This window comes from Eptatretus burgeri, chromosome 5 (genome assembly GCF_056783735.1).
Source record: "Eptatretus burgeri isolate ZD-2024b chromosome 5, Ebu_testis_v1, whole genome shotgun sequence".
Lineage (NCBI taxonomy): Eukaryota > Metazoa > Chordata > Myxini > Myxiniformes > Myxinidae > Eptatretus > Eptatretus burgeri.
This window is the reverse complement of record NC_140965.1, coordinates 48,841,045-48,855,020: the sequence shown is the minus strand read 5'-3', so window position 1 is coordinate 48,855,020 and position 13,976 is coordinate 48,841,045. Positions and strand designations below refer to the sequence as shown.

At 38.6% G+C, this 13,976-nt stretch overlaps 1 protein-coding gene across 6 annotated transcripts in view; it reads left to right on the top strand.

The window, feature by feature from the left end:
- Positions 1–13,976, top strand: part of LOC147026391 (otoferlin-like) — a 241,570-nt gene that overhangs the window by 219,905 nt on the left and 7,689 nt on the right. For all 6 annotated transcript variants that reach the window (XM_085881790.1, XM_085881793.1, XM_085881789.1 and 3 more), the window contains one exon: positions 13,535–13,635. In XM_085881790.1, coding sequence (XP_085737916.1) covers positions 13,535–13,635 — 101 coding nt within the window. The remainder of the gene's footprint in view (positions 1–13,534; positions 13,636–13,976) is intronic.

The following is a 13,976-nucleotide window of genomic DNA, read 5'->3' as shown; positions in this document are numbered from 1 at the left end:
GGGGGGTTAGGTATGGTCCAAGGATCATGCCATTAAATTTTAGACTTGGTCCCCCAACCCCCCCCCAAAAAGAAAAGTTGTTAGAGAAAAAAATGTTATTTTTTTTGCATTTATACATGTTTTAAGTGATTTCCAACCCCACCCCCAAAAAAAATTGTCACCCCCCCCCCCAAAAAGGTTAGAGAATTTTTTTTTTTTTTACATTTCTACATGTTTTAAGTGATTTCCAACCTGCCCCAAAAGAAATTGTTATATAATTTTTTTTTGCATTTCTACATGTTTTAAGTGATTCCCCCCCCAAAAAAAATTGTTAGAGAAAAAAAAAATTTGCGACTTTTTTTTTCAACAAAATTGATTTCTTTTTTTTGCATTTCTACATGTTTTAAGTGATTTCCAACCCCCCCCCCCCCAAAATGTTGGAGAAAAGAACTATAACTCTGTCAGCACTGTTGATATCATATTTAATGAATAAGATATATGGTTCACTTGAGTGACCCAGCAGTATTGGCGGCGGAGGTTTTGCACTCTCCTGTGTCGTAAGAGGCGACCAGGGTTGCATCAGGAAGGGCATCCGGCGTAAAACATGTGCCAAATCAGTATGCGGATCATACGGATGATCCGCTTTGGCGACCCCGAACGGGAGCAGCCGAAAGAAGAAGAAGAAGAAGAAGAAGAAGAAGAAGAAGGTTTTGCACTCTCCCGAGTGCTCCCCCTCTAGTTGTATATTGGTTCGTCGATGTTGATTAGTCGATTTATTGTATATTGGATCGTCAATTTTGATTAGTCGATTTATTGTATATTGGTTCGTCGATTTTGATTAGTCGATTTATTGTATATTGGTTCGTCGATTTTGATTAGTCGATTTATTGTATATTGGTTCGTCGATTTTGGTTAGTCGATTTATTGTATATTGGTTCATCGATTTTGATTCGTTGATTTATTGTATAGTGGTTCGTCGATTTTGATTAGTCGATTTATTGTATATTGGATCGTCGATTTTGGTTCGCCGATTTATTGTATATTGGATCGTCGATTTTGGTTTGTCGATTTTGGTTCGCCGATTTATTGTATATTGGATCGTCGATTTTGGTTCGTCGATTTATTGTATATTGGTTCGTCGATTTTGATTCATCGATTTTTTGTATATTGGTTCATCGATTTTGATTAGTCGATTTATTGTATATTGGATCGTCGATTTTGGTTAGTTGATTTATTGTGTTGTTACGGTTGTGGAAATTCACATTACACCATAAAGAGTCCTCAGGTGAGATATCTCGATAGGTCCATGTGTAGTTAGCCCAAACCCGTTGTATAGAGGGAATTTATGTGATTCATCTGGGCTGCGACGCTTTGAGTTAGCCATTTTTCTGTTCTATCTTTTATTTCAAACAAACAGCATCTCAACAACCACGCCATCCCCACCACAGTGCCAACCACACTACAACCACACCACATCCACCATCTACGCTACCACATCTTTGCCACTAGCCATTCAATAGGCCCCGTGCGGTTACGATCTCCGCGGAGGAACAAACAAAAACCAACAACGATGCTCGGGGGTTTTCCCGCCTGTTTCTCCCGTCGAAATTCTCCACGCTCGGTGTGGTGGAAGTGCGATCCGAGCCAGCGGTCAAAGGTGAGAAAAGGTGGGGGCCTCTTTTTGGGGGAATAATTCTCTGGCCCTGAGCCAAAAACTGACTCCCCCGGCACCCGCACGGGGTGGGGTGGAGGGAGAGCGAGAGGGCACGCCCCCCTTCGAGAGGCTTCTCCAAGAAGCTCGAAGGGAGGCGGGCCAAAAACGGGGCAGAGTGAGGGGCGGAGCCCTGCACTACAAAAGGCGGACAGCACGGACCTTAAGAAAGTTGAGTTGGTTTTTCGAGGCTTCCTGTCTCCTAAGAGAGGAGTTGTCTTCGAGGCTTCCTGTCTCCTAAGTTGAGTAGTTGTCTTCGAGGCTTCCTGTCTCATAAGTTAGAGAGTCTTCGAGGCTTCCTGTCTGCTTGTCTTGTCGGGGGAAGAGGTCCTGCGCTCGCGGCTTGGTGAGCGGTCTGTGAACGGAGGCATGGACGGGAGACGCGGCAGCGCCGGTTGTGAGGTGGATCTGCGCGTCCGGACGAGGAGTGCCGGAGAGGGTTCGCCGGCCGCGAGAGAGGTCAGGGCCAGGCGCGACCATGCTGACGGTTGTGAGAAAGGGACTCACCAGCCCACGAAAAGGGAAGTCGCGACTTCTTTTCTTTTTCCTTTGCTTTTTGTGTAAATGTCTGTGGGTGGCGCCAGTCTCGCACAAGTAGTATTGTTTTAAGTGCTGCTGTGTGTCGGTCTTATTCGGTTTTAACTCTGCATTTGCTTTTGTTGCATAATTGTATGGCTGTGGATACGTGCTTGCTCTGTGTGTGTGTGTAAATAAAATGCTTGCTTGTTGAACTGTTCCCGCTCTGCTTCGTCTCCTTTCTTTTTATTGACTCTCCATCCTGCATCGCGTAAGAGATTCGTAGTGGGTTTAAAACGTCCGGTAATTAATCAGAACCGTCAAGGCCGACGATAACTCCGCTCGGTTATCCCTGTAATGCGGAACGAACCGCTTAAGCGGTTCGTGTCCGGAGTCAGCCTGTGGCGTGGTACAATCGCCCGGTCGACCCCTACTTAGGTAGGTCGAATTTGGCGAGCAACCCTATCCTGCGCGGATGACCAATTGGCACGATTGTGGTGAGGTTAAACCCCCACCCGTGACTGGCTCCGGGCGATAGTTCCCGGAGGGTCACGACTGAATTGTCCGTCCGGTGGGCGACGTGTCGCGATTCGAGTTACGTGGCCGATCGCACGCCGGCGGGTGCGAATTCGCAACAGTATATTGGTTCATCGATTTTGTTTAGTCGATTTATTGTATATTGGTTCTTCGTCGATTTTGATTAGTCAATTTATTGTATATTGGATCATCGATATTGGTTAGTCGATTTATTGTATATTGGTTCGTCGATTTTGGTTAGTCGATTTTAGTCGGGGACATTATGCAATCCCGTGGGATTTTGATGATTCGAAGATCCCACCAATATGAATGTGTCAAATAGGTGCCAAAGAACATGAAAAACCATGTTGGCAATTTTGAAAGTGTTGCAGAGGGCAGCCATCTTGGATTTCAAAATGGCCACCATTTTATGTCTATATTTGCCCTGAATGTGGATATCAATGTTGTAAAAAGCTGTTTTTTTGTTGTAAAATCACATTTATCAAGACAAACAATTAGTGAAATACACATTTCTTGTGAACAGCTGAAATTCCGTTAAAATTTTCAGCCATATTGAGTTGCAAAATGGCCACCTTTATGGCTTATTCTTGAATATATGTATATATCATCATCTCAGTGACAGTGACGCGTTTAACATGCTTCATAAGATCACCCCTATATGAATGTTATATTGGTACCAAAGAACATGAAAAGCCATATTTACAGTTTTAGTCTTGCAGAGGACAGCCATCTTTCATTTCAAAATGGACGTATTAAGGCCTATTGTTGCTATAAGGCCATGAATGTTCTATGAGGTTAGGCTAAGTTTAGTAGTTGAACATACAGTTATCAAGTCAAGGAATGAATATATGAAAATTCAAAATGACCGCCAATATGACATCAATATTTCATCCTTTTGAGTCAGTGATACATTGTCCATACTACATGCTAGTTGTGTGGTTGGTTGCCAGAGTTTATTGCTTGCTCCAATCCTTGTGGAAGTTACAATAACTCATCTTCACTATCACTATCCTCCTCTTCATCATCTGAGAGAACTGTGTCTTCTGAGTTGTCACAGGATTCTGAGTCCTCACTACAGCTACAAAGATCTGTGCAATTCAATCCATTCTTTCTGCATTTGCAGCGATTACTTAAACATCGTGTCTTTGCACAGGAACATTTCACCAGATCAATTACTGCTTGCGGAGCAGGCGGCAAGGTTGTCATGACTGGTTTATATCGGCCATCTACCAAATTCCAACCACATTCCAGCGGTTCTGGCAGGTCTGGATTTGCAATGATGTCATTATTCCAAATCATGGCCTGGTAGTGCGCTCTCAAGATGGCATTACGCAGCGCAGCTTGTGTTGGAGGTAAACCTTCTGATTGAGCTTGCTTCTTCTTGAATAGCCACAGCAATAATACAAAGTATTTATGCATAACTGGGGCTCACGGTAATAAATTTGTCGTGAGCTTCCAAATGTAGTTTTATCGACACGAATGAAGAATGGTATTGGGTCAATTGTGTAGAAACATATCAATTTACAAAACAACGCCGAGATGTTTGCAACTAATTCTCTCATCGGTTAGAATACACAGTCACGCAATATTTATGAAAACGATTACAAGTAAAATGTCTGAAATCAGTTTGTAGTATAATTATTGTGTGTATGATTTTGGTTAGTATAACAGTTATGATTGTCTCGATCGACGCGCCGGCGAGTCTGAGGATCTGTCCACGTGTCATATTTATTTCTTTGTTTATTTTTTAGTTTATGTATTTTTTAGGGGAAATAGTTATTGCTAGAATGTAACCACCGCTTACTTTGCCCATAGTTTCCAATCTGTATACGACGCGTTCCAAATCTCTCTTTTAGAAGATAATCTTTCAACAACAAAAAAGGATAACGGCAAACCAGACACATTGTTTCTACATAGTGAATAGTCTGTGGTATAGCAGCATAGCGTAAACATAATAGCGTGGTACGCACATCCTAGAGACGCTATTATCAGAAGTTGACGTTTGTGACGGCTTATTCACACGTTTCAGCGTCCCAGATCTGCCTTATCAGGTGCAGGAACATAACAAAGCATTCATTCATTCAAACACAGTGTTGAGAAAGTGCTGGGTGGGTGTAATTTAGTCTGCTAATCAGTCCATATCCTCAATATATTGGTCAAATTCGTTCTCACTGTCTGCATCTGCCCAATAAAGTTCAAGTGCTTCCTGGGCATTGTATAGCTTACGCAGCTTGGCCATGGTAACTGAAAGTCATAATATTTATATCACCAAGTATCACAACCAGTCTTATCCTGCTTAGCTTAGCTTTGTAAAGCACGTTGCTAGCTACCCTACTGTAGTGCAGCCTGCGCCTGAAATCCTGCGGCCAACACGAAGCGCGAAGACACAAACACTGCCGCACAGCTAACGTTATGCGTTACAGCCAGTGGCGAGATAACATTACACTTAGAGTTTTACACGGTCACATTACGAATTTACGTCTCCAACGCGAAGAAATATCAAACTACAGTGAATCTGCAGCCGAACACAGTATATATTCCTTGAATTCAGCAGCAACTGAGTATATCACTGCATGAAATAATAAAGCATTAAATCCGAAATTGCACTTTCTCCGTCGTTCCAAAAATCAGATGTTTATATACACGTAACTCAAACCGGATGTTGACAAGTAAATACAATCGGGTCACAACCTGATCGCCCGCGGACCCAACAGCGCATGCGCACTGTACTTGTTCAGCACTGCCTGTTACGTTCGAGATTTCGATCGAACCCTTTGATTTCAACTTAAATTTTCTGTTTTTTTGGCTATGGAACAACTGTAATTTTTTTACGGGAATACTTTCCTTTATTTATGAAGTATCGTGTAATGTAATGACCTTTCTGACCTCAGCAATTTTAATCGAAATATACGGCATTTTTAAACACCTTGTAGCTGGGCGACAAATGCCGCCTACCGTCCCTGAGTGCAAAATTAAGCGGGTGACAGATGCCGCCTACGGTCCCCAATGGGTTAAGTAACATGAGCATTTGTAGTTTAGATTGCATCTGTTTTGTGAAATTAGGTTTTTATCATTGTGTAAACTTACATTATTTATGTGCTGTACATGTTCTCTATATTTATATATTCAACATAAACAGTGAAGTCATGTAAACTTACCATCAAGTTAGATGTTTGTTGGCTTGTTGAAATTACAATGGGCCAGTAAACGTCTGTCCAATAACATGTGGTGATTGTCAGATAAAGGCAGCCTGTACCCTCAATGTCGCCCTCTACAACACGTGTTCACTTACAGATACCCAGTTGCACCACATTTCAGAACTTGGAAAAGGAAGTCCATTATGAAAAATATAGCCCGGGTAGTAATGTCCAGACCTATGTTTTTGTTGAAAACCTACAAACGTATGCCCTAAATACAATTAGCCATGAGTGATTTTACGCAATATGTGAAATTGCAAGCCAATCACGGCAGCTATTTTAAATAGGGGGCATACCAAATTGCAATAAATAAGTGTGTGTATTTTGAATTGTTATCTAACATGAAACTCTATTCCTCTTGTATAACCTTCGGTCCTTACTGCGTATTTTTCCATACAAAAAATCCTGAGACAGTTAAAGCTCATATTTTAAATAAAATATCAAATTTGGCAACCATTTTGAAAAACAAAATGGCTGCCATTCATTTATGTACCACTGGCAAATCCAAGTGCACCTCTTTACAACACATTAAGCATCAAAACAGGATAGAAACCACCAAAGTAAGCTCTGTATGATATTCAAAAGTTCCATTAACACTGTCAGTACCATTGGCAGACTTGTATACATTAACTCTATGGCAGTTGTGAAAGTCAGTCACAAAAGGGTTAAGGTAAAAAAAGAAAGAAATTGAAATCCAAGATGGCCGCCATCTGCAACACTTCCAATTTTGCCAACATGGATTTTCTTACTCCTTGGGACCTAAATAGTCTACCTAGGTAGGTGGCATGTTCTAATCATTTAAATCCCACGGGTCTTTATATCACAACATAGTCGCCCTGACTATTTATTGTATATTGGTTCGTCAATTTTGGTTTGTCGATTTGTTGTATATTGGTTAGTCGATTTTGGTTATTGTATATTGGTTCGTCAATTTTGGTTAGTCGATTTGTTGTATATTGGTTCGTCAATTTTGATTAGTTGATTTATTGTATATTGGTTCGTTGATGATTTATTGTATATTGGTTTGTCGATTTTGATTTGTTGATTATTGTATATTGGTTCGTCGATTTTGTTATTCTGTCTGTTTGCTTGTCTTTCAATCACCTAAAGGTCACATTTTAAAACCGATCTTCATGGAACTTCACCACATGATAGAGTTTCTTATAAGGAAGAAGTCTATTTTTTTTTTGAGGTCAAAAGGTTAACCTAGGCGAAAGGACAACAACTTTGGTGAGATTTCTAAAATTCTCAATTTTAATCCAATTAACTTTAAATTTGAAGAGCATTTGCATATCAGGTCACTGAATTCAACCACCTATTAATTTTGAGGTCAACAGGCCCAGAGTCAGCATAGACCAAAAGGCCAATTTGGGCCATATTTTCTAAAATCCTCAATTTTCATGCGATTGACTTGAAATTTGAAAAGGATTTACATATCAGGACACTGAATTCAACCACCTCTTATTTTTGAGGTCAACATCGGCCAAAAGGTCAACATAGGCCGAATTTCTAAAATCCTCAATTTTCATCCAATTGACTTGAAATTTGAAGAAGATTTATATTTCAGGTCACTGAATTCAATGAGTCAATTATTTTTGAGGTCAACTTGGTCCAAAAGGTCAACATAGGCAAAAGGTCAGCAACTTTGGTGAGATTTCTAAAATCCTCAATTTTAATCCGATTGACTTGAAATTTGAAGAGTATTTACATTTCAGGTCACTGAATTAAACCATTCAATTATTTTTGAGGTCCACATGGGCCAAAAGGTCAACATCGGCCGAATTTCTGAAATTGTCAATTTTCATCTGATACACTTGAAATTTGAAGAAGAGTTGCATATTTAGTCATTGAATTCAACCACCAATTATTTTTGAGGTCAAATTTGTTTAATGAAATTTGCAAGTATCGTGCTCTGCACGATGTCATCTTCTTGTTTTTAATTCATTGAAGCATTCATTTGCTGCTGAACCATTTGTACAGACCTTGCAACAACACTTTGGCAATTTTCTATCATGATGGTCATTGGCTGCTGGAAATCTCTTTTCATCTTATGTCACCTTATATGGAGTATGAACTGGAATTGTGTTGTTGCAAAACCATCCATATATGTTTCAGCCAAGCTGTTAGATGCCAAGAGAAAGAGATGAAGGGTGCCTTTGCTTACAAAGCCATGCCATCATTGTTAGTCTGGGATCCAGGGCACCAAAATTTGAGATGACCCATCATGGAAAGATATACTTTGTAGGCCACTTTTTTTTTGCAAGTTCAGACCCTTAGGAAACAGAATCCAGAGGCCTGCTCTGCCGGAGGAATTGCAAAATTGAAAAAAAAAATGCATTTTTTTACCCTCAAATAAAAAATCGCCTCTCGTGAAAAATTGAAAAATGCAGAAGGATAAAGTTTGGGAAATTTGAATTAAAATAGTACTAAACTTGGCACATTACTAGAACATAACATCCTTTAAAGTATTCACTATAAATTTGACCAAAGTTTTTCAAAATGGCCACCATATTTTTAAGATGGCCGCCATTTTCCAAGATGGATGCCATATTTTCCCATAGATATCTCTGTTCATTATATTCTGAGTATTATTGCAATTATTCAAGTGTTTTGTGTTTGCTACGAAACCATTGCTTGGTTTACTCTTTTTTGGCGTAAAAAACCCAATGTATTGTGGCTGTATCTTTCGAAGATGGCTGCCATTTTGCATGACTGACGATAATTTGGTCCGTAAAGAAACATTTTCAGAATTGTTACTTGCTTGATATATGTACTATTCACCCTTTGAAAGTTGGACAAGAAAACACACTATTAAATTTAATGAAAAATTCAATATGGCTACCATTTTTTTTCAAAATGGCTGTCAATTTCTGACTAAATGTCTGTTCTCACCACAGATTTGATATAAATGCACGTGAGTTCTTTTTGTGTCTTTTATGTTGTCACCATCTCTAATATAATAAATACAAATAGTTTCACATGATGACACTTAGTAAAATTACATCTTTTTACAAAGTCTTGCAAAATTTGACATGTATCATGTTGCACTCATCAATGAAAATGAATATTCCACTGACTAGTTCATTATTTAGTTCTCATCAGGAATCAAGAGGTTTGCTTCAACGCGTCAACATTTCAGTGGGTCGCCCATGCAAAGGCAAGCAAAAACACATTTCAAGTTGGCTCGAGCACACAGGCAGCTCTGAAGACAGTTGCTCTTCTTGCATTTACAGAACTTTTCCTGTACAGCTCTTGGCTTTGGATCCTTTGTCATCATTATTGACACCAGTTTGCCATTCCTGATTTCTCTGCCGAATGTAGTTGCTATTAGGTGTACTGGTTTCGAAATGTGAGCACTCTTACACACAGCCATTTGGTGAAGACTTCATAGCAAGTGAAGGTAAAATGCATCCTCTGTAGGAGGCAGGCATCTGAGGTCACATTTTTTGGTAGCGAAAATGTGTGCACACAGGACATCCAGAATACCCAGGAAATCAGATTGTGTATAGAGTGCCAGAAAGAAGAATCTAGCAGCTTCAATGACATCAGTCGATACATCAAGGATAAAGTTCTCGCCAGGTTTGCCATACTGAGTGAGTGGAAGAAGCTTTTCTGGATTGTCTACAGCACATTTGAAAGCCCGCTTCTTTCCTCTTTGGAATGGATAGCTGACTGTATCACAGCCACTCAAGATGTAGACAATGAGGATAACAGAACATATTTAGTCTAGTACTGATTTCGTAGGGTTGTAATATAGAATACCTTATTCTCAAGAAATAGGGGCGCTTCTTTCTCGGAAATCAGTTTTCCAAATGCATCATAATATGGATCATTCTCAGCTTGCTGTTTTGCGCCAGTGATCCTCTTGTTCATGTAAGTTGTCATGCAAGAGCGGTGATAGCGAAAATCTGCTGCAACTATGTCAATGCAACCACTATCAAACATATGTAATCTCTTCAGCATGACTTCATCATGAAGGCTTCTTGCTTTCTGTTGAATCGGTTTATGCCCTTCTAGATCTGTGATGAGCAAGAGCTTCCATTCGACCTTTTTATCTCGCTCTTTGCAACAAATGAAACACTGGTGCTTGTATCGGATAGCTTGCTCAGAACTTGACCTTGTTCCCATATGTGCTGTGTTGGAACTATAGCTTGATTCGTCACAATTGTTCACAGTAGTCTTAACATTTCGTATTTTCTGTTTAACTGTCTTTCGGTTTGTATAACTGTTACGAGATTTTGCATGCATTTTTGGTTCATGTAGCATAAAGTTATGTTCATCTATAATGTCTCGTTCCAATCAAAAAGCTTACTTCATCCATTCATTTAGTGACAGCGTTAAGAAGTGCTGGATAACCCAGTGGCGTTGATTGTTGGAGCGGCACAGTTTCTGATACATGCTGACAAATTAGACATCTGGAATAATCTGTGTCAGATCGGGATCTTTTCTCCCTTGTGTGTTCTGGTTCCATGATTTATTCAGTCTACTCGACCATGCCAGATAATCTGTTGAAGAAACAAATATGTACTATACGTTGCAGTCTAGAATAATACAAGAATATCTTTGTATCTCAAAAACATTATATGTACAGCCACTTGTAATAAGACAATTTCTTCTAAAGCAAGAACAAGTATGCACATCTAAATAAGGACTGCTTCCTTGCACTAAGTGACCTGACATTCTGGCGAACGAGATGAATGTTGAGATTTACCATTTGTTTTATTAATCTCATTGACTTGATATGTATTTAAATAAATTAGGATTTGGGGCATAGTTCATCTCAGGTTCATATATATATATATATATATATATATATATATATATATATATATATATATATATATATATATATATATATATATATATATATATATATATATATATATAACATGTCTTGTAGAAAGTAGTACATTGGTCAAAAGTTTGAGTGGGGGGATTTCCAAATTGATGATAGGTTTAATTTGCCATTATATCGTTTCTTTACATGTTTTGATTGTATTTTTTTATCATTATGAGTGCAGAAGTATATAATCTGCGATATGAATGTAGCATTACTCACCTTCTTCTGAAAATTGATCGCCAAATAGTCATTTAAAGGTGGCTACAGTGATGATCTTCTGGTTATTCACCACCGGAGCAAGTGCACTTCCTGTGCTACTTGCATGTCAACAAATAATTATTAGTAGCATCATCAAATGGACTAAAACAAAAATTTCATTTTCACATGTTATTAATATGCATCTTAGGAAAAATAATGGGAGGGTTATATTTGTATAAGGACGGTAAGTAGACTATTAAAATGCTTGTAATTCTGTTGCCATGGTAACCAAAAATCCTAATGTTTTTGGCATTATTTAAATCTCTTCTGCTTCTTCTTCTTCTTATTCTTCTTCTTCTTTCGGCTGCTCCCGTTAGGGGTCGCCACAGCGGATCATCCGTTATGATCCGCATAATGATTTGGCATAGGTTTTACGCCGGATGCCCTTCCTGACGCAACCCTGGTCGCCTCTTACGACACAGGGATATGGTACACCTATTCTAACCGGGGCATACACTGGGCCCAGTACACTGGTACTCACTTCGCCGACCTCGGAAGGATGACAGGCTGAGTCAACCTCCTGGTGTGTATTAATTCAAGCGGATAACGGGGCTTGAACTCAGGACCTTTTGGATCCCAAGCCACTACCCTAACCACTACGCCAACACCAGGCTCTTTGGCATTATTTAAATATTGCATTCATAATAGTTCATTAGCTGACATAATATTTTAGGCAGAAGTATTTTGTATTAAATTAATTATTCTTATTATTTAATGTATAAATGTGATTCCGCCTAAAACTTTTACATGCAACCAGGCCTCTAATTGGTCTGTGGCAAGTGGGTTCTAGATCTAATTTTTTAAGGTATGGGTCAATGTGTAAGTGTGCCAACTTTCATGCTTTTAACACAAAATGCACATACCACTGCCTTAGCCGCCCTACTATTATGGGTATGTTTTGTTTAATTGATAACATGGTCACTTGCACATATATTATGCAACATTCCAATGCAGTTTCATGCATACTATAACAACATATGTACCTTTTACTGTGGAGATCTGCTTCAATGTTGTCGTCTGCTAGTATGCCAATTTGGAAGAGAGGGAGTATTCATTGTTTCAAAATGCATTTTGTAATATTTTTATTCCTTTATTTAAACAAGACAATGAAAATGTTATCTTAAATATCCAGCCTGATGGTAGTTGTGTACATGATTTTTAAATAAAATAAAATAATTTAATCATTTGACATGTCAAATATTCTATGAATTTTCTTTTAACTATGAGTATTTTTATTGAGAAAAAAATAAGTATTTTAGAAGATAAGGGCCATATTTATGTATGTTTCCAAATTATTTATCTGAGGGTCACAGACATGAGAAACTCAAAACTTCGCAATACCTTTTTAATATATGTGCTAAATCATTTGGGTCAACATTGGGAGGATAACAGATTTGACACTAGAAACAAGCCCCAATACATTGTATTGCACTCCCTAATAGTGTAAACCATGCAATGGTTTTATAACAAACACAAAGCAATGAAACAATTTGAATAATACTCAACGTATAATGGAAGATTGATATCCATGGTCAAACATATTGTCCTATCTTGGAAAAAATGTTGACCATCTTGGAAATTTTATGTCAAAAGTATAGTTGCAATTTTCAGGATGTTATGTTCTATTAATGTGCCAAGTTTAGTACTATTACTATTAAAATTACCCTAACTTTATCATCCTGCATTTTTCATTTTTTCACGAGATGCGAGTTTCGATTTGAGGGTAGGAGAGGTAAAAAATGCAATTTCTTTCAAATTATGCAATTCCTCGGGCAGAGCAGGCCTCTGGATTCTGTTCCCTAAGGGTCTGAACTTGCAAAAAAAGTGGCCTGCAAAGTATATCTTTCCATGATAGGTAACTTAATTTTTAAGGCCCTTTTTGGACCTTGGATCCCAAACTATGTAGAGATAACAGAGATAACCCACTGCAAGGGAAGCAATAACCCAAACTATCTGTGGTTTTGATCTCTGTAATTTTCTCGTATTTTGGTAGGTATATACTTACTTTAGGGGATTCTGGTTCATACACATTGTCCTTACCTTGATGGTAATGTTACTCTCCTTTCTGTCCCTCCCTTCCTCCTGTTCTCATTTCTGGATCAATATTTATACCATGTGTTCTACATTCTTGCTCCAGATAATTTTCGACTGTTTTTCTTTTCTTCAGGTTGTTTATCCTTCTGTACATTCTTTGTTACATACTCTTTAAATATTTATTTCTTTATTCTTTTTTATTTGGTCATGATTTTGCTTTTAATTATCATGTCAGCAGTGATACAAACACTTATTGTATATTGCGTTCTCAGCTGCTGTCATGCTGTCAAGAATTTGCTTGTTTGTGATTTTTCTCCCCAGTGTGAGGTCCTAACTTTGCCACATTTTTGAGAAATGACCATGGTAATGCAGCATAAGTATGGTGACAATTCTTGCATTATTTGAATTATTTTGGGAACACTTGTTTTCTTTCCTTTCCTTCTGAATGCTTGCACATCTCAGGGCAAGGTGGAGGCAGAGATGCATCTGCTCACAGGTGATGAGGCAGAAAAGAGCCCTGTGGGACAGGCTCGGAATGAACCAGAACCATTGGAGAAACCAAAGTACGTACTGAGAATTTTCGGCAAACCAAGGGATAAGCTTTATTAATGCCATAATTTCTTTCTTTCGGTATAGACAGTATAGACAATGCACATATACATATATTTCTAGACAATTATTTGATCTCTATACAAATTAAACTTTTCTTTGATTTCTATACAATTCCAGACTCCTGGACCAATCGCCACCAAATTTTGCACATGTGCTAGAGTTTCCCAGGATTTCCCCCCTCCCCCCCGACCCCACAAGGAAATTATCTGTATGTATGCTTATGTACATATGAAAATCGTAAAAAACACAAACATGAAATCACACTGCTTAACAAGATAAGACTGAGGGGAAA